The following is a 27,996-nucleotide window of genomic DNA, read 5'->3' on the forward strand; positions in this document are numbered from 1 at the left end:
CTACATAAACATTTTTTGGTGTGAACAATTTGTTTTATTCCTTCACTTCAACAATAGCACTCTCCATGAGAGAAAAAATTGCATTATAACAAAACCCTATAAATGCACGAATGTCTCAGTTAAAAGTGCCAGAACATATGGAAGTTATCCAATTCAGAAGGTATTCAAAAAACGAGGAGGACCAGAGGCACTCTTCATATAATGAAAATGCCTTCATTTTTACAGTATGTTTACTGGAACAAATATGTAAAAACTCGGACGCGTTTCAGCAGCATGGACTTCGTCAGAGAGTAGACGAACGTTATGCATTTACATCAAGTCAACTACTACCACAGTTTAATCAGTTAAATAGGCAGACAAATGATTTGATAAGAAAACGATGAGGGATAAATGTTCTCTAAACTTTGTGTCAATCATTTTCTTATCAAAAGGTAGGCTTAGCCTACCCTATTTTGCGTGAGAAAACACTACTGTTCGTCTACTATCCACCAGTGGGACTCACAGGCTATGATCACTTCAGGCTAATTTCAACAGGCATTCCATGCTCAGGTTTGCGGGTTCAAAAACCCAAACAAGAACTCTATTGTGCATCCAGAATCTGGTTTACAGGCAGGTTCCCACACAGTCCAGACTCTGCTGGGCTATATGAAAGTAAAGTAAGATCTGCTATTTTGCTGACAGTAGCAGATATGTACAGAACAGCCCTTGAAGTCAGAAATTCATGGATCTGGAGTCGAATATTAACTAACGGGTTGAACATATGTTATAAGAGATCTGCGTTTTCCAATGCTGCGCAGTGCGCTCAGTCACAGACAAGAGAGGAACGGACTTGGACTCACGTCAAGAGGTCCACCGACCGATGCGACGCTAGTGTGCCAAAAACACTCCAGAAAAAAACAGAGGAAATGGAGAAACGAAAGGGTAATGCGTGTCTTTTTATTTGATCCATGGTCCATGCATTTTTGAAGGAAAGAGTTTTACACACAAACTTTGTTATCAATAGTTTTCAGTTTTTTGTAGTGACAAATGGTGAATGACTGTCGTTATGCATGCCAATGCTTGACAAGATGGATGGATGTAGGCAAATGTGTAACGTGCTCGATTTATAGAAATGCTAAAATATGTGGAATTTGTCATTTTGCATTTAGTGTTTGGTTTTCACTGCAAAACTTCTGAAGATCTTTTCCATCACATCTGTCTATTTGCAATGGAACTTTTATTATTAATAGTCAGTATGGCTATTCCCAGAAATTATGCACCTTATTGACTAGTATTTGTCACTGCGTGAATACTGCAATACGGGTTGGATTTCATTGCATTTGACAGAAGGCCTGCATTTATGAGAGATTATTCTTAAAGTAACTGTCCAGTAAAAATTTCACTTTTAAAAGTTCATATTCTGTTAACTCATACTCAAATAATGTTGTCCTATCCTGTACTGGTACTTGTAAATAATGTTGTCCTATCCTATACTCATACTCAAATAATGTTGTCCTATCCTATACTGGTACTTGTGGCCAAAGCCTACATTGTAGAAAAAAACCACTTCAAAAACCCCACCTCAAACCTATATCTCAAACAGGAATTTAAAAAATGCTTACTATTTCCTGATGAGGATGAGCTGACCAATCAGCGGTCTACTTTAATTAATATTTTTATGGACCAGTATACACCCACACCATTCTGTTGTTGGGGTACACCCACACCATTCTGTTGTTGGGGTACACCCACAGCATTCTGTTGTTGGGGTACACCCACACCATTCTGTTGTTGGGCTACACCCACACCATTCTGTTGTTGGGTACACCCACACCATTCTGTTGTTGGGGTACACCGGGGGTATACCCACACCATTCTGTTGTCGGGGCTACACCCACACCATTCTGTTGTCGGGGTACACCCACACCATTCTGTTGTCGGGGTACACCCACACCATTCTGTTGTTGGGCTACACCCACACCATTCTATTGTTGGGGTACACCCACACCATTCTGTTGTTGGGGTACACCCACACCATTCTGTTGTTGGGGTACACCCACACCATTCTGTTGTTGGGGTACACCCACACAATTCTGTTGTTGGGCTACACCCACACCATTCTGTTGTTGGGCTACACCCACACCTTTCTGTTGTTGGGCTACACCCACACCATTCTGTTGTTGGGGTACACCCACACCATTCTGTTGTTGGGGTACACCCACACCATTCTGTTGTTGGGGTACACCCACACCTTTCTGTTGTTGGGCTACACCCACACCATTCTGTTGTTGGGGTACACCCACACCTTTCTGTTGTTGGGCTACACCCACACCATTCTGTTGTTGGGGTACACCCACACCATTCCAACAAAGAAACGCTGATTTTTTTATCATACAACATTTAAAAAAGTGGAAGGAAAACAATTTCACTCATATTGTAATTAATTATAGGTCTTATTTCATAAAAATCTGGAAATACTGGACAGTTACTTTAAATGTAGATACAGTACGTCATGTACATGCATCTTGTAAATGCAATACCTCCAATGTTAAATTATTTTGTGATTTCCTTACAGAACATGAGTTGATAATTCATGAAAATGGAAACACAAGCAAATCACCGGTAATTTTTGATATTTCTCTACTTTCATGTTTCATTGCACTATATCCACAGGCCTGTCTTTGTTTTCTGGGTTTCTTAGTTGAGCAACATTTCAACAATAATTTCTTCTTCTTCAGACCTTAGACTTGTAATTTCTTTGTACCATGAATGGATAATGTCATCATTGTATTGTTTAACTGATTGTAGAATGGATATTGGATACTCCAGTAAACTGTGCATACAGTCTTTATGTACCCTCTCTCTTTTTTCTCTCCCTCGCTCTCTCTGCATTTCTATCTCTCGCTCTCTTTCTCGCTCCCTTCTCCCCTCTCTCTGTCCCTCTGTCTCTCTTTCTCCTTTCTTCTCAGAAATTATGTGGGACCAACTACCCTGTCAGCATCTCCTTTATAGTGGTGAATGAGTTCTGTGAACGCTTCTCCTACTATGGCATGAAAGGTATAGTAACCTATAATTAAGAATGTTTCTCCTAACTAAGAACCTAAGAATATAATACAATTGTTCTCCTAAGTAAGAACCTAACTAAGAACATTACGAAGAATGGTTCTCCTACAATGGCTTGAAAGATAGTTCACCTAATTAAGACACAAACAAGCGAAATGAGCAGGCAAGTGCACATCTGACAAAGTGAAAATGTAGTGTTTCCATCAACTTCGCGTGCAATGTAGAGATCAAAGACCACCGCAGTTCGTGGAGTAGTAGGTGAAACCATTCACTTCAGGAAAAGGGGTGATATAAATAAAGTTTCCGTTCATTATGTGTTGCTGAATTCATAAGAATATTTGCTGCCATTGTAGTAAGGTTGGCAATACGAGAGGTCTTTGGACCATTTTTGTATTATTTTCTATGAAAGAACAACTGGTGGGTTTTGAGTGCTTCTCCCCTATTTGGGATGTTGGTCTGCCTGCTCTTCAGTGTGAGAGAGGTATTCTGAGAGCGTTTTTGTGTCTCCTTCCTCTGTATATAATACTTAAAACTGTATAACACAATAGTGTCTTTGGAAAACGGGTTCATATATCCTGATGTCAAAAACGAATGTGACTATGTATATATTTATTTTGCCGTTAATGTATTTAAGACATATTTCGGCAAATTAACCAAGTTTTTGCTGGTTTAGCTAGCCATTTTAATGACGAGTTAACTAGCAGCGTTGGTCACTGCACTACAATGTCAACTCTATATATTGCTTGCATGTGATTTGCTAGCTTGTGGTTTATTGAAATATTTAGTGAATGTTTATTTTCTTACTACCTTAAAAGGTTTATGTAAAAAGGGTTGTACTTGTGCTCTGTATTTATGGATTAATATCACTTCAGATTGAGAGTATGTATCACTACGGTTCCTCTTATCTAAAATATATATTGTGTTCTACCTAACCAGTGAACGTGTGGCTGCGACCGTCATGTCAAAGCCTGTCATCACTGTTTGATATCTTTTACTGCAGGTATGCTTTTCTGTATTTTCTTTAAGACAACGCATACTATACGATCACTTTGTGTATTGAGTCAGAGATATTCTGAGAGCAGTGAACGTGTGGCTGTGACCACCCTGTCATCACTGTTTAATATCTTTTACTGCAGATAAAAACCGAGTCAATCTGATGTGTGGGTATCCATGTGCCTTTCTTCTGGGTGGCTATGTGAAGTTGGTTACACACAGATAGGGTTCAACAGCGGTGGCCCTCCCATTAGTGCATTAGGGGCAGCGCCCCACTTTGACTGGTCCAAAAAATATAGATTTTTAACTATACTGAACAAAAATATAAATGTAATATGCAACAATTTCAAAAATGTTACTGAGTTACATATAAGTTCATATATGTAAACCAGTCAATTGAAATAAATAAATTAGGTCTAATCTATGGATTTCACTTAACTGGGAATACAGATATGCATCTGTTGGTCACAGATACATTAAAAAAAGGTAAGGCGTGGATCAGAAAAGCAGTCAGTATCTGGTGTGACCACCATTTGCCTCATGCAGCGCGGCACATCTCCTTCGCATAGAGCTGATTAGGCTGTTGATTGTGGCCTATGGAATGTTGTCCCACTCCTCTTCAATGTCTGTGCGACGTGTTTGGATATTGGTGGGAACTGGAACACATTATCATTCATGTCGATCCAGTGCATCCAAACATGCTCAATCGTTACATTTCTGGTGAGTATGCAGGCCAGCTTCTTGATATGCCACACCAGTCAGGCGGATGGCTTATCTTGGCAAATGAGAAATGCTTACTAACAGGGATGTAATTTGAGAGAAATTATATTTTTGTGCGTATGAAACATTTTTATGATCTTATTTCAGCTCATGAAACATAAGACCAACACTTTACACTTTACATGTTCAGTGTAAATAAAATATATATAATTAATGGATTATGCTTTAAATCCTCATAAAAGTGTGGTAAATATGTACTTTTTCATGTTTCAAAAATATATTGTTCAAAACAAGCTGTTCAGTTACTACTCTGCCCCTCTGTAACTGCCAGCAGCAGCAGCAGCTCTACCTCCGTGGGCGCATGCGAACATGGATTGTTTTCCACCTATTTGCTTATGAGGGCGAACTGATCCAATGAAATCTCAGGAGCATAAATTATATCAGCAAAAAGTAAATGGACCATTCTGGGCCCCTCAAATGTGCGTCTGTTCAGTCACAAGATCTTGTTCTGCTCTAGTCTCCCTACCAATGACTCTCTTGCATCAGACGGCTTACTTCCGCATGTGAGACTAGATCTGCTCTATCAGGTAAAGATGGCCCTAAAGCAAAAAAAGAATTCTAATTAACATGTAAATAAATAATCATAACAGTCATGGTAGCCTGGGACCTGATAAACCGGACAACTACACCCAACAAGTGTCGAAGGACAGGGATACACTAGCTAGAACTTTCCCATAGCGGATCTTTAACACAAAAAGCATGACCAATTTTATTTTTTCCTACCATGTTGTTCATCAGGTTATACTGTAAGTGACAGGGCAACATGTTGTGTGGACTAAAACAGTATACAACTGTGTGTATCACAAAGCGTAATCAAATGAATTAGCCAGCTACAGTCATTTTGAGAAACATTGAGAAATAGTTTGGTAGATTTTTTGGTCAAATTAACTATTTACCTAACTTTGATAAGCAGCTAGCTAGCTAGCTATAGCTGCTAGTAACTTGCTTGCTAGTTAGCTCCCATGCCAATTTCAAGTCTTTCTAAACTAATATCTGACTAACTCAGAAATATGAAGTTATTTCAGAATGAAAGTTACCTGGCTAGTGCATCATGCTTTGTGACATTATATTAGCTAGATATCCCCAGTTAAGTAATGTTTGTTGTGTTCTTCCTGGTGCACTTATTAGTTTGTGACGTGAGCTAGCTGCTCATTCTAAATAGTATAATATAATCTGTTCAAAACATTGGCAGCATGTGCAGCAGCGATCATTCGGTTGAAGTCGGTGTATGTATGTTGTTGTTCCAATGCACAGATCACGTGATATATCTTCTTAAAGAAAAGTCCAGTATTCAGCCAATCAGTGGCTTCCACTGGGGCTCAACCAGTGCCTGAACACCTGCCCTTTTGCCCTCCTATGAAAGTGCTCTTGTAGCTCCATGGATAAAAAAAAATGTTATAACGTACTTTTACATTTTATTTTGAGTCTCTTTTCATTTTAAATGTCACGATTTGCACATCAAGCTAGATACTTTCATAAGCTCTTGAATCGCCTCCTCCGCCCCAAGAGCACACTCGTTTGACTTGCATGCAGTGGGTGGCAGGAAGGGTGCCGGGCAGACATCCACATTTTAAGTTGGATCTGACATGTGTCATTTGTTATTTTGAGCATGTCTGTGCATGGCCCTGGTCATGAGAAGCAGCAAACGCCCATGTCAAATGCAATAAGTCAATGAGGCCATTTTGACAGAGGGTCCACACTATGTATCCATTTTGGCCTCAGACCTGAACTTCATTTCACTTGATCTAGACCCCCTGTTTGTCTGTCTGCCTTTCTCTGACTGGCCTTCTGAAACACACTGACAAATGACACCCTGCCTAGGGACTGCCATCCGTTGAACGTCAATGTTAAGTGGATGGGCATAAACATTTACATTTAAGTCAAAAAAAAAGCGATAATTGGTGCATTCCCTTATGAAATGGAACACCCTTTATTGATTAAATCTTTTGTGAGAAGGATTACTTTGTTTAGGTAATAAAAGGTGGGGTTTCAGGTGTCTCCGGAAGGTGGTGATTGACGTGAGGAGTGTGTTCCACCATTGGGGAGCCAGGCAAAAGTTTTGACTGGGCTGAGCGGGAACAGTACTTCCTCAGTGGTAGGGAGGCGAGCAGGCCAGAGGTGGATGAACAGTGCCCAATGTTGATCAGAGCCTGGATGGGCATATAAAACATATCTTCATGAGAGTGCCATGAACAGTAGGTTGTAATACCTTACACTGTTAGAAAGTCACATCATAGATGTCATTTTCAAATGTCATGCTATGAACATTTACAATTAACATGCTATAAGATTTGTGCTGCCTAATAATGTTTTATATACAGTTGAACTCGGAAGCTTACATACACCTTCACCAAATACATTTAAACTCAGCTTTTCACAATTCCTGACATTTAATCCTAGTAAAGATTCCCTGTTTTAGGTCAGTTAGGATCACCATTTTATTTTAAGAATGTGAAATGTCAGAATAATAGTAGAGAGAATGATTTATTTGAGCTTTTATATCTTTCATCGCATTCCCAGTGGGTCAGAAGTTTACATACACTCAATTAGTATTTGGTAGCATTGCCTTTAAATTGTTTAACTTGGGTCAAACGTTTCAGGTAGCCTTCCACAAGCTTCCCACAATAAGTTGGGTGAATTTTGGCCCCTTCCTCCTGACAAAGCGGGTGTAACTGAGTCAGGTTTGTAGGGCTCCTTGCTTGCACACGCTTTTTCAGGTCTGCCCACACATTTTCTATAGGAATGAGGTCAGGGCTTTGTGATGGCCGCTCCAATACCTAGACTTTGTTGTGCTTAAGCCATTTTGCCACAACTTTAGAAGTATGCTTGGGGTCAATGTCCATTTGGAAGACGCATTTGCAACCAAGCTTTAACTTCCTGACTGATGTCTTGAGATGTTGCTTCAATATATCCACGTAATTTTCCTGCCCCATGATGTCATCAATTTTGTGAAGTGCACCAGTCCCTCCTGCACCAATGCACCCCCACAACATAATGCTGCCACCCCTGTGCTTCATGGTTGGAATGGTGTTCTTTGGCTTGCAAGCTTCTTCCTTGCTGTGCGGCATTTCAGGTTATGTCGATATAGGACTCTTTTTACTGTGGATATAGATACTTTTGTACCTGTTTCCTCCAGCATCTTCACAACGTCCTTTGATGTTGTTCTGTGATTGATTTGCACTTTTCACACCAAAGTAAGTTTATCTCTAGGAGACAGAACACGTCTCCTTCCTGAGCGGTATGATGGCTGCATGGTCCCATGGTGTTTATAGTTGCGTACTATTGTTTGTACAGATGAACGTGGTACCTTCAGGCATTTTGAAATTGCTCCCAAGGATGAACCAGAGTTGTGGATGTCTCCCATTTCTTGGCTGATTTTGGAGGTCTCTAGGTCTTGGCTGATTTCTTTTGGTTTCCCCATGATGTCAAGAAAAGAGGCACTGAGTTTAAAGGTAGGCCTTGAAATAGGTCCACAGGTACACCTCCAATTGACTAAAATGACGTCAATTAGCCTATCAGAAGCTTCTACAGCCATGACATAATTTTCTGGAATTTACCAAGCTGTTTAAAAGCACAGTCAACTTCGTCTATGTAAACTTCTGACCCACTGGAATTGTGATACAGTAAATTATAAGTGAAATAATCATTCTGTAAACAATTGTTGAAAAAATTACTGGTGTCATGCACAAAGTAGATGTCCTAATCGACTTGCCAAAACTATTAGTTTGTTAACAAGAAATTTGTGGACTGGTTGAAAAACGAGTTTTAATGACTCCAACCTAAGTGTATGTAAACTTCTGACTTCAAGTGTAACTAGTGGTCAGGGAAAATCTAACGACTGGTGGACTGCTCAGTCCTAGTGGACTGCTCTCATTCGTTGTAGTCTCTGTCCCCCTGTGAACGTAACACAGTGTTGGCCAGCAACTCTACTGATTCATCACAATCTCATCTTTCATCTATTTTTAAGTTTGTCCCTCTGTGATGAACAAAGTGGTTTTGTTTCACATCTTCAAACTGTTCCATTTTTAAAATTTAATTCTATATAAATTGATGTGTGTTTGTCATAGAACGATGGAACTACTTTCTAACGTTCCAGTAGACTCTCAGTTTGCAGCTATATGCAGCTTATGTACCGGTGATGTACCGGTGATGTACCGTTCCAACACAAATTGACAGACGGTCCAATCAGTGAATAAGGTGGTACTCCCAAGTCTCCAATGGCTGTGGATATATGACCGGATACCCCAGAGTAATTTGAGGCTAAATTAATTGAAGCAGTCAAATTCGTTGTTGATGAAAACCCACTGTAACAGAAGTTGATTAATAAGCCAATAACCTTGATATGACTTGATAAAACAATTACATTATAACGAAAGTCTCCTAAATAGGGGACTTAAAGTTTAAAAGGTTTTAAGTGTGTTTCCTTATTTTCAGTAGTAAAGAGTTTACATAATCTCATCCTTATTTTCAGTAGCAAAGAGTTTACGTAGTCTCACATATAAAAAAAAACACATTGTAGTAGTCAGTGAGATAATAGGTCTCAAAATTTTATTTGTTGAATTGTATTGTACGCTAATTGAAAATAAGAACAGAAGACTGTTTAGCCACATTATTATATTGCAAAACTCTGATCCCTAACCTGGTGCATACTGTGTTTCATTGTAGCGGTGCTGACATTGTACTTCATCAACTACCTGCATTGGGACCCGAACCTTTCCACAGCAGTGTACCATGCCTTCTCCAGCCTCTGCTACTTCACTCCTGTGCTGGGGGCCCTCATCGCTGACTCTTGGCTGGGCAAGTTCAAGTGAGTTAGATGTAGAAGCCACTTTAAAAAAAAAAATGATTTTTTTCTTTTTAATTTCACCTTTATTTAACCAGGGAGGCTAGTTGAGAACAAGTTCTCATTTACAACTGCGACCTGGCCAAGATAAAGCAAAGCAGCGCGACACCAACAACAACACAGAGTTACACATGGAATTAACAAACATACAGTCAATAATACAATAGAAAAACTCTATATACAGTGTGTGCAAATTATGTAAGATAATTGAGGTAAGGCAATAAATAGGCCATAGTGGCGAAATTATTACAATTTAGCAATTAAACACTGGAGTGATAGATGTGCAGAAGATGCATGTGCAAGTAGAGATACTGGAGTGCAAAGGAGCAAAAAATAAATAATAGTATTGGGATGAGGTAATTGGATGGGCTATTTACAGATGGGCTATGTACAGGTGCAGTGATCTGTGAGCTGCTCTGACAGCTGGTGCTTAAAGTTAGTGAGGGAGATATGAGTCTCCAGCTTCAGTGATTTTTGCATTTTGTTCCAGTCATTGGCTGCAGAGAACTGGAAAGAAAGGAGGCCAAAGTAGGAATTGGCTTTGGGGGTGACCAGTGAAATATACCTGCTGGAGCGCATGCTATTGGTGGGTGCTGCTATGGTGACCAGTGAGCTGAGATAAGGCGGGGCTTTACCTAACAAAGACTTATAGATGACCTGGAGCCAGTGGGTTTGGTGACGAATATGAAACGAGGGCCAGCCAACGAGAGCATACAGGTCGCAATGGTGGGTAGTATATGGGGCTTTGGTGACAAAACGGATGGCACTGTGATAGACTGCATCCAATTTGCTGATTAGAGTGTTGGAGGCTATTTTGTAAATGACAGGCTTTGTTGTGAAATAGGAAGCTGATTATAGATTTAATTTTGGATTGGAGATGCTTAATGTGAGTCTGGAAGGAGAGTTTACAGTCTAACCAGACACCTAGGTATTTGTAGTTGTCCACATATTCTAAGTCAGAACCGTCCAGAATAGTGATGCTGGACGGGCGGGAAGGTGCGGGCAGTGATCGGTTGAAGAGCATGCACTTAGTTTTACTAGCATTTGAAAGCAGTTGGAGGCCACGGAAGGAGTGTTGTATGGCATTGAAGCCCGTCTGGAGGTCTGTTAACACAGTGTTCAAAGAAAGGCCAGAAGTATACAGAATGGTGTTGTCCGTGTAGAGGTGGATCAGAGAAGCACCAGCAGCAAGAGTGACATCATTGATATATACAGAGAAGAGTCGGCCCGAGAATTGAGCCCTGTGGCACCCCCATAGAGACTGCCAGAGGTCCGGACAACAGGCCCTCCGATTTGACACACTGAACTCTGTCTGAGAAGTAGTTGGTGAACCAGGCGAGGCAGTCATTTGAGAGACCAAGGCTGTTGAGTCTGCCGATAAGTATGTGGTGATTGACAGAGTCGAAAGCCTTGGCCAGTCGATGAATACAGCTGCACAGTATTGTCTTTTATCGATGGCGGTTATGATATCATTTCGGACATTGAGCGTTGCTGAGGTGCACCCATGACCATCTCGGAAACCAGATTGCATAGCGGATAAGTTACGGTGCGTTTCGAAGTGGTCGGTGATCTGTTTGTTAACATGGCTTTCAAAGACCTTAGAGAGGCAGGGTAGGATAGATATAGGTCTGTAGCAGTTTGGGTCTAGAGTGTCTCTCCCTTTTGTAGAGGGGGATGACCGTGGTAGCTTTCCAATCTTTTGGTATCTCAGACGATATGAAAGAGAGTTTGAACAGGCTAGTAATAGGGGTTGCAACAATTTCGGCAGATCATTTTAGAAAGAGAGGGTCCAGATTGTCTAGCCCGGCTGATTTGTAGGGGTCCAGATTTTTCAGCTCTTTCAGATCATCAACTATCTGGATTTGGGTGAAGGAGAAATGGGGGAGGCTTGGGCAAGTTGCTGTGGGAGGTGCAGGACTATTGACTAGGGTAGGGGTAGCCAGGTGGAAAGCATGGCCAGCCGTATAAAAATGCTTGAAATTGAAATTCTCAATTATCGTGGATTTATCGGTGGTGACAGTGTTTCTTAGCCTCAGTGCAGTGGGCAGCTGGGAGGAGGTGCTCTTATTCTCCATGGACTTTACAGTGTCCCAGAACTTTTTGAAGTTTGTGCAGGATGTAAATTTCTGTTTGAAAAAGCTAGTCTTTGCTTTCCTAACTGCCTGTATATATTGGTTCCTAACTTCCCTGAAAAGTTGCATATCGCAGGGGCTATTCGATGCTAATGTGGTACGCCACAGGATGTTTTTGTGCTGGTCAAGGGCAGTCAGTTCTGGAGTGAACCAAGGGCTATATCTGTTCCTGGTTCTCCATTTTTTGAACGGGGCATACTTATTTAAGATGGTGAGGAAAGCACTTTTAAATAATAACCAGGCATCCTCTACTGACGGAATGAGATCAATATCCTTCCAGGATACCCGGGCCAGGTCGATTAAAAAGGCCTGCTCGATTAAATGTTTTAGGGAGCGTTTGACAGTGATGAGGGGTGGTCGTTTGACCGCAGTCCCATTACGGATGCAGGCAATGAGGCACTGATCGCTGAGATCCTGGTTGAAGACAGCAGAGGTGTATTTGGAGGGCAGGTTGGCTAGGATGATATCAATGAGGGTGCCCGTGTTTACAGATTTGGGGTTGTACCTGGTAGGTTCATTCATAATTTGTGTGAGATTGAGGGCATCACACTTAGATTGTAGGATGTCTGGGGTGATAAACATGTCCCAGATTAGGTCACCTAACAGCACGAGCTCTGAAGATAGATGGGGGGCAATCAATTGACATATGCTGTCCAGGGCACAGCTGGGGGCAGACGGTGGTCTATAGCAAGCGGCAACAGTGAGAGACTTGTTTCTGGAAAGGTGGATTTTTTTCTACATTTAAGTAGAAGCTCCAGTTGTTTGTGCACAGACCGGGATCGTAAAATACAACTCTTTGGGCTATCTCTGCAGTAGATTACAACGCAACCCCCTTTTACAGTTCTATGTTGTCGGAAAATATTATAGTTAGGGATGGAAATTTATTTTCATCCCTTAAAGGGAAATATACTCTGTTTGATCTATTGTGGTTTCAAGTATTCTATTATTTTCTATTCTAAGCTAATTGTGAAAGTAACTACTGTGTGTCATGTCATCCACAGGACCATTATCTACCTCTCTGTTGTCTATGTGCTCGGTCACATCATCAAGTCTGTTGGGGCCATACCGAGTGTGGGGGACTCAACCATACACATGTGAGTAGTTGATCACTGATTGATTAAGAGCTAGAAATGTTGCCCTGTAAATGTGTTGACCAATCTGACATCTAACGCTGTGCTCTGTGTGTGTATGTGTGTGTGTTCTAGAGTACTGTCTATGGTGGGTCTGATCCTCATAGCCTTTGGTACAGGAGGTATCAAACCCTGTGTAGCAGCGTTCGGAGGTGACCAGTTTGATGAAGAGCATGTAAGAGACTATTATATCCAAAATAGGGTTGGAACTTTTCAGGGAACAGAACCAAAAAAACGGAAAATAACGAAATTATTTGAGGAACAGAACCCAAACCGGAAACGAAAGTGACCTATACTGTTCCGAAACAGAAACGTTATTTTAAAGGCATGGGAAATGGTAAATAACGTAATTTTACATTCCGGGTATTTTTTTCCAGTCCCACAAAAATCACAACAAAGAGCCTATGCAAAGCCCGCACTCTGTCACTCAGAAACTTATTCCAGTGTCTTCCTGTCAGCTAGAAATCTTTGCCAGTGGGTATGCGTTATCTGTAGGGTTCCCCTCCCCTCTGAAGCATAGGTTACTTTGTAGCCTACTGACAACATTACAAGCATGATCCATAAATGAGGAAGAGTTGTCTAAAAGAATGGATTAGCTTTTTCAATGCTAGTTAAGGATACTATAGTTATCACATTTCACGGTGGATTTATTAACTACAAAAGGTAAAATGGGATTTTAAGTGTATTGCTGCCAACTGAAAATCTTTGCCAGTGGGTATGCATTTATGTGTAGGCTGCCCCTCCCCTCTGAAGCTTGTTAGCTTGTTAGCTTGTGGACCAGAGCTAATGTTTGCTCTGGTTCAACGTTAAACCAATGCTGAAGATCAAAGACGTTCCTCCATAGAAGCTGCTGGCAAAATTTCAGTAGCATCTCACGCCCTTCACTGTGACTGACTGTTTTTCTTTCACTATGATTGAAACTATGCTGTTACGGCAAAATACAATTAGCTCTTAATGACTTTCCTATACAGATTAAATCGCTTACCCGCTCCAAAGTAAGCTGTTCTATCCGCACTGATTGGTGAAGCAATCAGTGCTTCACCAATCAGCGTAGCCTAGTGGTTAGAGCATTGGACTAGTAACCGGAAGGTTGCGAGTTCAAACCCCCGAGCTGACAAGGTACAAATCTGTCGTTCTGCCCCTGAACAGGCAGTTAACCCACTGTTCCCAGGCCGTCATTGAAAATAAGAATGTGTTCTTAACTGACTTGCCTGGTTAAATAAAGGTTAAAAAAAAAATAATTTAATGTCAAGCTAAATGTAAAAAAAACATGCCTAGAAGGCCAGCATCCTGGAGTCACCTCTTCGTTGAGACTGGTGTATGGCGGGTACTATTTAATGAAGCTGCCAGTTGAGGACTTGTGAGGCATCTGTTTCTCAAACCAGACACTCTAATGTACTTGTCCTCTTGCTCAGTTGTGCACCGGAGCCTCCCACTCCTCTTTCTATTCTGGTTAGATCCCATGCGCTGTTCTGTGAAGGGAGTAGTACACAGCGTTGTACGAGATCTTCAGTTTCTTGGCAATTTCTGGCATGGAATAGCTTTCTTTTCTCAGAACAAGAATAGACTGACAAGTTTCAGAAGAAAGTTCTTTGTTTCTGGCCATTTTGGGCCTGTAATCGAATCCACAAATGCTGATGCTCCAGATACTCAACTAGTCTAAAGAAGGCCAGTTTTATTGCTTCTTTAATAAGCACAAAAGTTTTCAGCTATACTAACATAATTGTAAAAGCATTTCTAATGATCAATTAGCCTTTTAAAATGATCAACTTGGATTAGCTAACACAACGTGCCATTGGAACACAGGGGTGATGGTTGCTGATAATGGGCCTCTGTACGCCTTTGTAGATATTCCATTAAAAATCAGCCATTTCCAGCTACAATAGTAATTTGCAACATTAACAATGTCTACACTGCATTTCTGATCAATTTGATGTTATTTTAATGGACAAAATGTGCTTTTCTTTCAAAAACTTCTTTCCCAAACTTTTGAACAGTAGTGTATATCTGTACTTTTTTGGGGCCCGAACCGGTTCAGAACTGTGGAACGAAGAAAAAATAATAATACTTCTGTTCAGAACAAAATAATTAGAAACTATTTTCAGTTCCAACCCCTGCTTTCATACTGTCACTGCAATATGTGAGGGATGGTTCAATCTAACATCTGTGATTACTAAAATGTGTTTTGTTGAAGGGCTATTGAAGTAGAAATATGATAGAAATTCAGCCATGAATGGAAGAAAACAACTTTATTGAGCTGTAAAATAACTAATCTAAATTGATTTTCTGATATTAAACAGTGTTCACCATCATTGGTTTTCTCCCCTCTCCCCTCAGACAAATGAAAGGAGGAAATTCTTCTCCATTTTCTACATGTCCATCAATGGTGGGAGTGTCTTATCGACACTCATCACACCAATATTGCGAGGTTCGTGTCAACATTAACCTTAATCCTAACCTTAATATTGAGGGCTTTGGCCTCTGAAATTGCATATGGCTGCTACATAGTTAGCACAGCATAACTGTACTGTAAGTGTGTTCTTATACTTGCAGGAGATGTGCAGTGTTTTGGTGGTGACTGCTATGCTCTTGCCTTCGGAGTACCAGCGATTTTGATGGTCATTGCTCTAGGTGAGTGTACTTTCTTCTTCACACCTCTTCTTATGAAGCCAGTCTGGATTTCTACTTGAGACTAGAATATACCCAGTTAGTAAACCTGGTAGAAAGGATGTTATTACTTTACCAGATTACAACCTTGCCTGCTGGGTAAAGTATGTATTGAATGCATTCAGCACAGGCCTGGTTGTGCAGCAGACGTGTATACATGAGCTACTTTTCACATAGGCAAGCTACCATTATGGGTAACAGTGGGGGGCTGTGGCCCCCGAGTCGGAAAACAGAGTTTGTTTTGATAGAGCATGCTTTAGCCTGGCAGAGGCAGTGAACCCTAAAGAAGAATGGGATTCTGAGGCAGTCAGCAGAAAGACCCTAATGGCAGGAACACCGATGTGTGTGTAGGGCCTGGTAAACATGGAGCCTCGCCAGTCAAAACAACACGGAACTGTGTTAGACATACACAAACATGCATAGGCACACACGCACACACACACACGCGCACGCACGCACGCACGCACGCACGCACGCACGCACGCACACACACACACACACACACACACACACAGATGGCTGGTATTGGCTAATTGCTGATCTTGTCCGTTAAAACATATTCTTGATGTAGCGGTAGGTGGGTTACAGTAACAATACAAACAGGACACACATGTTGTTGACATATGTAAATACAGTCTGTAGGTCTTTTGGCTAATTTGTTTTAGTTCCTAAACAAATGTCATCTACCCAGATAGCATCAACACTCTTCAGTGTGTAGTCAAGAAGTTTACTATAACAGAGAGTAAGGGTCTTGATTACTAACCATTCGGAGATGACCATGGGTGGAAAAAGCTTATCTAGGAACTCCTAGAATTCCAATTTTTACATGCCAAAAGGACTTCACTTCGGGAACTCATTGGGAACTCCCACACGTTCGTCTCCCCTCAGTTCCCCCTTGGTCTGACAGAAAGACAACAGTGATAGTTTGTTTGCAGGTGCGCTTTGGAGGAGACCAACACTCATAAAACTGTATTGCCATAGTACATTTACAATCAGTTTTTTAATTATTTTTATTTTGTATTTTTATTTTTTAGAATTGCTCCCCTTTTTCGTGGTATCCAATTGTTTTTAGTAGCTACTATCTTGTCTCATCGCTACAACTCCCGTACGGGCTCGGGAGAGACGAAGGTTGAAAGTAATGCGTCCTCCGATACACAAACCAACTGCTTCTTAACACAGCGCGCATCCAACCCGGAAGCCAGCCCCACCAATGTGTCTGAGGAAACACTGTGCACCTGGCAACCTTGGTTACTGGCCCGCCACAGGAGTCGCTGGTGCGCGATGAGACAAGGACATCCCTACCGGACAAAACCTGGGCACGAACCCAGAGTCTCTGATGGCACAGCTGACGCTGCAGTACAGCGCCCTTAACCACTGCACCACCCGGGAGGCCCTACAATCAGTTTTTTAATAACCAATGTATAATAAACTCAGCAAAAAAATAATTGTCTTCTCACTGTAACTGCGTTTATTTTCAGCAAACTTAACATGTGTAAATATTTGTATGAACATAACAAGATTCAACAACTGAGATATAAACTGAACAATTTCCACAGACATGTGACTAACAGAAATGGAATAATGTGTCAGTCAGTATCTGGTGTGGTCACCATCTGCACTAACATTAACGCTAGCGTCCTACCTCGTCAACAGCCAGTGAAACTGCAGGGCGCCAAATTCAAAACAACAGAAATCCCATAATTAAAATTCCTCAAACATACATGTATTTTACACCCTTTTAAAGATACACTTGTTGTAAATCCAACCACAGTGTCCGATTTCAAAAAGGCTTTACCATGAAAGCACACCAAACGATTATGTTAGGTCAGAGCCAAGTCACAGAAAAACACAGCCATTTTTCCAGCGAAAAAGCAGAAATAGAGATAAAATTCATCACTAACCTTTGATGATCTTCATCAGATTACACTCATAGGACTTCATGTTACACAATGCATGTATTTGTTCAATAAAGTTCATATTTATATCCAAAAATCTGAGTTTACATTGGCGCGTTATGTTCAGTAGTTCCAAAACATCCGGTGATTTTGCAGAGAGCCACATCAATTTACAGAAATACTCATAATAAACATTGCTAAAAGATACAACTGTTATGCATGGAATTTTAGATCCTCTTCTCCTTAATGCAACCGCTGTGTCAGATTTCAAAAAAACTTTACGGAAAAAGCAAACCATGCAATAATCTGAGTAGAGCGCTCAGACAACAAATCAAGCCAAACAGATATCCGCATGTTGGAGTCAACAGAAGTCAGAAATAGCATTATAAATATTCACTTACCTTTGATGATCTTCATCAGAATGCACTCCCAGGAATCACAGTTCCACAATAAATGTTTGTTTGATCGATAATGTTGACATCATTTATGTCCAAATACCTCCTTGTTGTTTGCGCATTTAGCCCAGTATTCCAAATTCATCAGTCAAAAAGTTCCGTTACAGTCCGCAGAAACATGTCAAACGAAGTATAGAAACAATCTTTAGGATGTTTTTAACATAAATCTTCAATACTGTTCCAACCAGAGAATTCCTTTGTCTTCATAAATGCAATGGAACGCAAGCTAACTCTCACGTGAACAAGCGTGGCCAGCTCATGGCTCTCTGGCAGACCTCTGACTCATTCCCCTCTCATTCGCCCCCACTTCACAGTAGAAGCATCAAACAAGGTTCTAAAGACAGTTGACATCTAGTGGAAGCCTTGGGAACTGCAATATGACCCCATAGACACCATGTATTCGATAGGCTAAGAGTTGAAAAACTACAAACCTCAGATTTCTACTTCCTCGTTGGATTTTTTTCTCAGTTTTTTGCCTGCCATATGAGTTCTGTTATACTCACAGACATCGTTCAAACAGTTTTAGAAACTTCAGAGTGTTTTCTATCCAAATATACTAATTATGCATATGCTAGCTTTTATGGCTGAGTAGCAGGCAATTTAATTTGGGCACACTTTCATCCAAAATTCCCAATGCTGCCCCCTACCCTAGAGAAGTTAAGTACTGCAGTGCATCTCCTCCTCATGGGCTGCACCAGATTTGCCAGTTCTTGCTGTGAGATGTTACCCCACTCTTCCACCAAGGCACCTGCAAGTTCCCGGGCATTTCTGGGGGGATGGCCCTAGCCCTAGCCCTCACCCTCCGATCCAACAGGTCCCAGTCGTGCTCAATGGGATTGAGATCTAGGCTCTTTGCTGGCCATGGCAGAACGCTGACATTCCTGTCTTGCAGGAAATCACGCACATAACGAGCAGTATGGCTGGTGGCATTGCAATGCTGGAGGGTCATGTCAGGATGAGCCTGCGGTAAGGGTACCACATGAGGGAGGAGGATGTCTTCCCTGTAACACACAACGTTGAGATTGCCTGCAATGACAACAAGCTCAGTTCCATGATGCTGTGACACACCGCCCCAGACCATGACAGACCCACCACCTCCAAATAAATCCTGCTCCTGAGCACAGGCCTTGGTGTAACGCTTATTCCTTCGACGATAAACGTGAATCCGACCTCACCCCTGTGAGACAAAACCGCGACTCGTCAGTGAAAAGCACTTTTTGCCAGTCCTGTGGGTTTGTGCCCATAGGCGACGTTGTTCCCGGTGATGTCTGGTGAGGACCTGCCTTACAACAGCCCTACAAACCCTTAATCCAGCGTCTCTCAGGCCATTGCGGACAGTCTGAGCACTGATGGAGGGATTGTGCGTTCCTGGTGTAACTCGGGCAGTTGTTGTTGCCATCCTGTACCTGTCCCGCAGGTGTGATGTTCGGATGTACCAATCCTGTGCAGGTGTTTATGGTTCATTGAACAAGCATGGGAAACATTGTTTAAACCATTTACAATGAAGATCTGTGAAGTTATTTTGGATTTTTACGAAATATCTTTGGAAGACAGGGTCCTGAAAAAGGGACTTTTCTTTTTTTGCTGAGTTTAGCACAACTTCTACTCAACATCTACTCAAACTCCACTCGTTATATGTTTATGTCTTTGTAGTTGTGTTCATCTCTGGAAGTGGGATGTATAAGAAGAGTCCACCGGAAGGAAACATCTTGTTGGATGTGTGTAAGTGCATGGGGGTAAGTCATCCATCTCTCACTCTCTCAGCAGTCATATACTTCCATAGAAAGATGTCTCTCGTGGCAGACTGTTAACATTGCTGGCCAGCACACTTTGGTTCTGGGTTCTGAGATTACAGAAAGATAAACCTCTGTCCCTGGGCTGAATATTGTACCATGACTGATCCTGTTCCCTCCACCCTACAGTTGGCCATCAAGAACCGTTGGAAGAGCTCTAAATCTGACCCTAAGAAGAAACACTGGCTGGACTGGGCAGAGGACAAGTATCCGGTATGATTATCAAAAATGAAATAACTTTTTCTGATTAACTCCAGTGACGACTAGAATGACTTCATGGAGCTTTTAACTGCCCCCATTAACTGTGTTTCAGATTAAGATATGATAAGATAATATAAAGATAAGAAAACGCTATTGTCCCTAACATTTTCATAAAATTGCATTTAGTCTTTGGTGATCTGGCATACAGGTGAACGTCTACAGGAGAAGGTATATGTGTATGTATAAAGAAGTCTCTCCTGATAGTGACCCATAATGTATGGTTTCCTATGTGTTTCTCTACAGAGACGTCTGATCCATGAGATTAAGATGGTCCTAAGGGTTCTAGTGCTCTACATCCCTCTGCCCATGTTCTGGGCTCTGTTTGACCAGCAGGTAAGGACCCAACGCTTACCCTTACCCTAACCAGCCTCACGAGAACAGTAATCACCACCCTCACTGTTAAAAAGCCCCGGCCTAAGCAATTGCTTTCATGATTCCGAAACCCAAGATACAGTCCAATACAATGGGTATGGACTAAGTTAAGACAGTAATTTCAACCAGTTTTGCCCTCTGGGACCCCAAGTTCTGCTTGCCTAAGGCTCCTCTCCTCTCCTCTGGCCAACAACAAACAGCACCACACTACCATCTGATTAGGGATAACTGCAAATTCCAAACACACATCTAACATTTCGTTTGGCTTTCCATTAGGCATGTTAGAACCCAAGGACATTGGATTAATGAGGTCTGATTATGCCATTGAAGTGAATGGTGATGGCGAACCAGCTATTCAGTGCCATAGAATACAATGAATGGGCCAGTGATAACATGATAACATTCAGCCGTCTTTGTTTTGTGATGCTGTAGGGATCCCGTTGGACTCTCCAGGCCACGCGGATGAACATGGCCTTCGTAAGTTCCTTTTTCTTTCTTTCAATGTACAATACATAACAACAGTGGTATGAGTCTCGCAGTGAATGGTCTTCGTAAGTTTATTTCTTTGTGTAGCAATGTGCTTTACAACTGTGGTAAAAGATGATTGTACAATATTTATGATTTCATAGTATTCTGAATTGTTTTATTATCATTGACTGTAATATGAAATTGAGATCTTGTTGTAAAATCGGTCTCCATGTTACAGGGATCAACATTTGTCCTGAAGCCTGATCAAATGCAGGTACCTGCAGTTTCTTACTCTCTTCCCACTCTCTGCGCGGTCCACAGAAAGCCGGTGTTTCCAGTTTTCAGGGATACAGTATTTCAACCCAACTTCCGCTTCCCCTGAAAAATGGATATGGGGTCTCCGGCTCAATAGTTTCTTTACGCCTGCTCCGTTAGGTTACTCACTTCCTAACAGTACATAATACATTACTACTGCTTATAATCTTTATACTAAACTCAGCAAAAAAAAGAAACATCCCTTTTTCAGGACCTTGTCTTTCAAAGATAATTCGTAAAAATCCAACTAACTTCACAGATCTTCATTGTAAAGAGTTTAAAAACTGTTTCCCATGCTTGCAATGAACCATAACCAATTAATGAACATGCACCTGTGGAACGGTCATTAAGACACTAACAGCTTACAGACGGTAGGCAATTAAGGTTACAGTTATGAAAACCTAGGACACTAAAGAGGCCTTTCTACTACCTCTGAAAAACACCAAAAGAAAAATGCCTAGGATCCGTGCTCATCTGCATGCTGCAAGGAGGCATGAGGACTGCCGATGTGGCCAGGGCAATATATTGCAATGTCCTTGCTGTGAGACACCTAAGACAGCGCTACAGGGAGACAGGACGGACAGCTGATCGTCCTCGCAGTGGCAGACCACATGTAACAACACCTGCACAGGATCGGTACATCCGAGCATCACACCTGCGGGACAGGTACAGGATGGCAACAACAACTGCCCGAGTTACACCAGGAACGCACAATCCCTCCATCAGTGCTCAGACTTTCCGCAATAGGCTGAGAGAGGCTGGACCGGGGGCTTGTAGGCCTGTTGTAAGGCAGGTCCTCACCAGACATCACCGGGAACAACATCGCCTATGGGCACAAACCCACCGTCGCTGGACCAGACAGGACTGGCAAAAAGTGCTCTTCACTGACGAGTTGCGGTTTTGCTCATTATGTGCGTGATTTCCTGCAAGACTGGAATGTCAGTGTTCTTCCATGGTCAGCGACGAGCCCGGATCTCAATCCCATTGAGCACGTCTGGGACCTGTTGGATCGGAGGGTGAGGGTTAGGGCCATTCCCCGCCAGAAATGTCCAAGAACTTGCAGGTGCCTTGGTGGAAGAGTGGGGTAACATCTCACAGCAAGAACTGGCAAATCTGGTGCAGTACATGAGGAGGAGATGCACTGCAGTACTTAATGCAGATGGTGGCCACACCAGATACTGACTGTTACTTTTGATTTTGACCCCACCTTTGTTCAGAGACACATTATTCAATTTCTGTGAGTCACATGTCTGTGGAAATTGTTCAGTTTATATCTCAGTTGTTGAATCTTGTTATGTTCATACAAATATTTACACATGTTAAGTTTGCTGAAAATATACGCAGTTGAAAGTGAGAAGACATTTCTTTTTTTGCTGAGTTTAGAACTGTAACCATAGGTTATCTCTCTCATGGCCTTGACTAAGATCACACTTGTTTTCTCCTGAACCCAAACCCTTTTATAATGGATATTACCACCATAATGCTATCTTTTTATTGAGAACATTGAGTACAAATATTTACTGGTGTCTTTTATAAGTATGCTTCATTAACCTTTATGATTTTATGATATTTTTAGGGGATTTTTTATTGTCATTTATAGGCGTGTGCCCTGTGTTTTGTTCTTGCTTATTTTTTCAGATGTTAAACGCTCTGCTGATCCTCGTGTTTGTGCCTATCTTTGACATGGGTGTGTACCCACTCATAGGCCTGTGTAGGATCAATCTCACGTGAGTGGACCTTGTGTGTCTGAACACTAGCTGTCTCATCCTTGCTTCTTCCGTCCTTATTTCCTCAATTCCATGCCTTTCCTATCAAAGCTCATTGGAGGAGGGACCTTGGATCATCTTCTCCAATGCGTTTTAAGGATAATTGGGGAAGCAAGGATGAAGGAAGCAAGGCTACGTTTTCAGATACAGCCCGTCTCTAAACGAGCGGGAGCTTTAGCTGACGGTGGACACTACAGCGTTCCACAGTCATCTTTTATGAGGAAACTAAGGGAGTAAGGAATGGTGCAAGAACAGGCATCATGTGGCTTACACAGCTGCCTGTTGGCCATAAAGAAAACATTTGTAGCTGCTCTACCAAACCTTGTGATCTTATCATGTCATAGAGATGGGTGAAAGATACGTGGAAACAATGTCGTGCAAACGTCTTCTCCTACAGAGATATAAAACAACTGACCAAATGAGTCATTTCTGAGAACAGAAATTGTTGTTACTGTGTAGTAGCAACTGTGTACTACTGGTTAGCACTGTGTAGTAGCACGTGGTTAGGGACAATGTTGACCAATGTGAGTTGACCGTCAAGCACTCTGTTAAAGGTGCACTCTCGAACGTTTATATAAATTCAGCCAGTAGTTTTGAAAGTGGTGCTCACAAGCCAAAAGGGGTCCCCGTGTTTTGTGTACTACGTCATCAAATCATATACATCCATTTTGTATGCTTTGTTATGTCATGCAGAAAAAGCTATCCAATTCGTACTATATGTAACAAATGTGTTGTGCTTAAGATCCTAGAGGGCATCTTTAAAAGTCTATACGTGTAGTGTAGTGTAAGGTATCTAAGGGTCGTGTGGGGTCAGATTGTTTGATTGTCAGATTCTTCCATCTCTTCTCAGGCCGCTGAAGAAGATGGCTGTGGGTATGATCTTTGCAGCGCTGGCCTTCGGTTCTGCCACCTTGGTGGAGGTCAATGTCACGGTAAGACTAAACATCTCTGGCTCAATTTCACTTTAGATTTTGTTTGTATAACTTGCCAAAGGCCAGAAAAATCCCTAATCGTGTTTTTGCAAGATTATCATAATTCTCAATAACTTCTGAAACGACCTCTTTAAATCCATAGTGACAGAATCATGGCGTTTTACCCTACCTATAGCAGCTGTAGCTGTGGGAAGAGACTACCTTGATTCTAATGTCCCCTCTATCTTCTCTTTGCCTCTGGTAGAAAACGGTGGTGGAGCCTGCGCCACAGGGACAATGTCTGCTACAGGTCTACAATCTGGCTGTCAGTGACGTCAAACTGAACATCCCCGGGAGTAACCTCTTCTCACAACCCATCAAATCCTATGAGGTAAACTAGATTGTCAGTTTTGTAAAACAATACAACAGTAAAGCACATTACAGGATGTTTTACTGTAACCTAACCATATAATTAATGTACCCATGAGGGTGTGGCCAAATTGCTGTGGCTTTGTACATTCCTGTAATTCTATTTCTATGAACTTAACTTAAGTTGATAATGCTATGCGTATAACATGTATTTATAAACGTTGACAGCAGCTCTTACAGAAAGCAGTCCTACCAGATAGGAGTGTGTTCTTCTGGGGTCAGCGTGTCTTTTGTTTTGGCTATATAGGTGAACATAAACCTTGTCAATACACTATGCCACTGTGTCTGTCCATTAGGATCCACCAGCATATCAGCATATTCAACTAGGGGGACACAACAAGACCATCAATATGGCGGTCACCCAAAATGAAATCCTTTACCAGTGTGTCCAGACCTTCACAGAGCAGAAAGCCTACACTCTCGTCCTGCACAGCAATGGATCTGGGATTGTGTGTCAACTAGTGAGTCTGAAGTCTGATCTGAAGCACCATAATGATTACAAAAGTTATTGAACGATGTGGTAGCTCTTCTTAATAGCCTCCTACAGACATTATTACTGTATTTCCAACTTTCATGATCTGTTCAGTTTATTTTTTATTTATTGTTTCATAATATAGGCGACAGACAACATACATAAAAGTGAAAAAATGGAAGCGTACCTGAGGTAATGATGTTTCTATGTCTGAATTTAACTGGAGGAAAGAATAAGAGTTCATCATCTTGTGAATCATCTTGTACAATGGAAAAATACATGTTCCCCATGACTCTCAGCTATAGATCAATGAATATACTTTATCCCATCTCTGCATACCTGCATTAGAAATGTGTTGGAGCTGAAGCATTTAACATGGTCACTGTCTCGAACAGATTCATCAACACACGGAGCGAGGCTGTGAACATAACAGTAGGTGCTGTGGATTTTTACGTACCTGCTGACTATGGCATATCTCCCCATAACAGTGTGGAAAGAAAAGAGTGAGTATGACTTGCATATTTCCTTTACATTGCAGTTCATCTTAACAAATATTAAAGTATCTCATCCCAGTCCACTGACAGAATATCCTATAATTGATATTCCTAATTTTCTAACATTGAAAATCTGACTGATATATTATCAAATCGGTAATAGATACAATACTAGATCATATCTCAGTATCCACAGATCACTTTTACCTCTGCCTTCTCTAAATCATTCACCTATCCCATCTCTCACAGGTACACAAATGATAAGTGTACATCAGGCTCACAGAATTTCCTCATCACCCTGGGCCTGCTTGACTTTGGAGCCTCGTACACTGTCATTCTCAAAAGAGTGAGTCAGGCCACTGGCTTTACATGAGACCACAAAATACCATACTGTAGATACTATATGTGTTTCCTGCTACAGCCTGAAGCCAGTATAACTATAAATACCTGGACTAGCACAGTACTAGCTACCTGGTAGTTAAACTAGTAAGTGTATGTGATCCCTGCGATAATTGAACCCACAACCTTGGTATTGTTAGCATTTTCAGTGCCTGCACTGGCATACAGTACTAACCTCCTCTACTTTTTCCCCCAGGACCCTGGAGAGATCATTCTCCAGAAAATGGAGGATGTGAAGGCCAACAATGTCCACATAGCCTGGCAGATTCCACAATACGTCCTGATCACAGCGGGAGAAGTCATGTTCTCCATCACAGGCCTCGAGTTCTCCTACTCACAGGTCAGTAGTTGTCTTCCTCGCAGGTCAGCAGTGATCAGTAATTGGTTATTGGTTGAGTATTGATAATAAGCCTAAAGTGCCTACATACTGTAGGTACCTCTGAATATCTGAAAGAATTGGGGTATCCAATATGATGAAAATTCTACCTAGGCTTTCAGAGGGCAAGATGAACCTAAAACTATATTGCTTATACCAACCTGAACCCTTTCAGATCTACATGAAATGCATAAGGGGATTACAAGGTTATGGGTTAATTATTTGGAATTCCGCCTTTACAAGGAGAGAATATAATGTCTGAGTAAAGAACGTGTGCATCATCGTTAATATCCCCCAGAGCTGTGTGATCTGTCCCTGCTTTTCCCCACCAATGATAAACAATATTTTGGTCTATGTTCAATACAGGCCCCAGCTAACATGAAGTCAGTGCTGCAGGCCGGCTGGCTGCTGACTGTAGCCTTTGGCAATGTCATTGTGCTGATCGTTGCAGAGGGGGCAGGTCTGGATCAGGTAAGTCTCAGTCCCAGTAGTAGAAGAGTGCTTTTGTTTTCACTGTGCTGTTTAGAAGATCTTGTCATTGCACCATTGAACCCATAGACTGCATAAAACGGTTAAAAACACAGAACCAAATGTCTGTGGTAGTCCACTAGAGGGCAACCAATCACAACATCATTACTGTCTTGGTCCCTTTCTCAAGTAGAGTACACCAGGGTAATAAATATGGCCTTCAAATAACAACATAGGCCTGTATTAAATGTGTTTAATGTTGAGTCGAACTTCTAATTCCCAGTGGATGGAGTTCCTGCTGTTCGCTGGCCTCCTGGTGGCAGTCTGCATCATCTTCTCCATCATGGCTTACTTCTACACCTACGTAGACCCCGACGAGCTAGACAAGCTGTTCCCAGACAAGACCGTCAATGACGAGGATGAAGACAACTTGAAAAAGAACCAGAAATACCACATGGACCAGACAGACAACAGTATGTACTTGAACCCAATAGAGAAGCGCACTAAGATGTAGCTTGGTGACTGACGTACTGTGTTATGACTTCCCCCTCGATAGACCTGTAAGCCCCTATTGTGGAATGTTTTTATGCATTGGTAAATCGAAGCAAAGCATTACGATTTGGTGAATGCTGTTTGAGTATATTTTGACTGAGCCTTACTGTATGTAGTTTGTTGTTGTCACACCCTGTCTGTGTGATCTTATGTACTAACCAGAGTTAGCACTCCAACCTAGACACCTCAAAATCCACAGGTGAAACCAGGACCCGTAGGAACAAAACAACATTGTTGAAATACTTTATGGCAAAATAAATTGAATTTTTGTGAATTTGTAACATTTTACAGAATTTTGCAGTACTGCACATAATTAAACAAACGTTAGCTTCCTGTTTATAATGTTGTTCATAGTAGACAAGGAACACAACTGTCTCTTACAGTTAATGATACATGAAAGGGAACCTATCCAAAAACAACACAATAACAGAACATTGTAAAAATGGTCCCTCTTCATACTGGCTACTTGAGACAAAACTGGAGTAGACTGAAGTCCAGTAATACTTGACTAAACCAAAGTACAGATGACAAAGGCAACAGTAAACATGTAGTCCCGCACAAATGATGCAGCGCCACCAGCTTGGGCTAATTGGGATATTGTGTGTGACTAGCAAATTTCTGTTAATTACTATAGCTCCACGCCTTGGCCAATCAGTGTAATTTTGTAAAAGCTGGATCTCTGCGGCAAGACGCAATCATTCACCCAATTTTCGTCAGAATTGGCCCGGTGATGTCTGAGATATTGTGTGTGACTAACGTATGAACAAAAGGAAGGATGGAGACAAATCCACAGTCCCCTCCCCAATTTCATCGCGGGGGACAACTATGGAGTCAGGGAAAAGTCTCAAGGCACTCTAGAGAAGACATGCTGCTCCTAATCATCAGCATAACATTTTCTAATCTTGACAAACATTTTCTTGTAATTTTACTGTAAATAAAAAATGAAATGCTAAATAAAAAGGTGTACATTTCTCTAGTTGAAT

At 41.5% G+C, this 27,996-nt stretch overlaps 1 protein-coding gene across 1 annotated transcript; it reads left to right on the forward strand.

Annotated features, from left to right (window-relative positions):
• Positions 1–376: 376 nt before the first annotated feature.
• On the forward strand, positions 377–27,995 carry LOC118366909 (solute carrier family 15 member 2-like). Its single transcript, XM_035749742.2, has 23 exons — positions 377–921; positions 2,555–2,601; positions 2,949–3,036; positions 9,481–9,622; positions 12,792–12,884; positions 12,996–13,095; positions 15,258–15,348; positions 15,474–15,551; positions 19,591–19,673; positions 19,860–19,943; positions 20,235–20,324; positions 20,796–20,840; positions 21,070–21,105; positions 22,785–22,873; positions 23,763–23,844; positions 24,089–24,214; positions 24,549–24,713; positions 24,870–24,916; positions 25,120–25,227; positions 25,468–25,564; positions 25,814–25,957; positions 26,360–26,464; positions 26,745–27,995. Exons 1-23 carry the CDS (start codon positions 690–692, stop codon positions 26,973–26,975), a joined length of 2,403 nt encoding a protein of 800 aa, XP_035605635.1. The 5' UTR covers positions 377–689; the 3' UTR covers positions 26,976–27,995.
• The last annotated feature ends 1 nt before the right edge of the window (position 27,996 follows it).

The sequence above is a fragment of the Oncorhynchus keta genome, chromosome 34 (genome assembly GCF_023373465.1).
Source record: "Oncorhynchus keta strain PuntledgeMale-10-30-2019 chromosome 34, Oket_V2, whole genome shotgun sequence".
In the NCBI taxonomy this organism is placed as follows: Eukaryota; Metazoa; Chordata; class Actinopteri; order Salmoniformes; family Salmonidae; genus Oncorhynchus; species Oncorhynchus keta.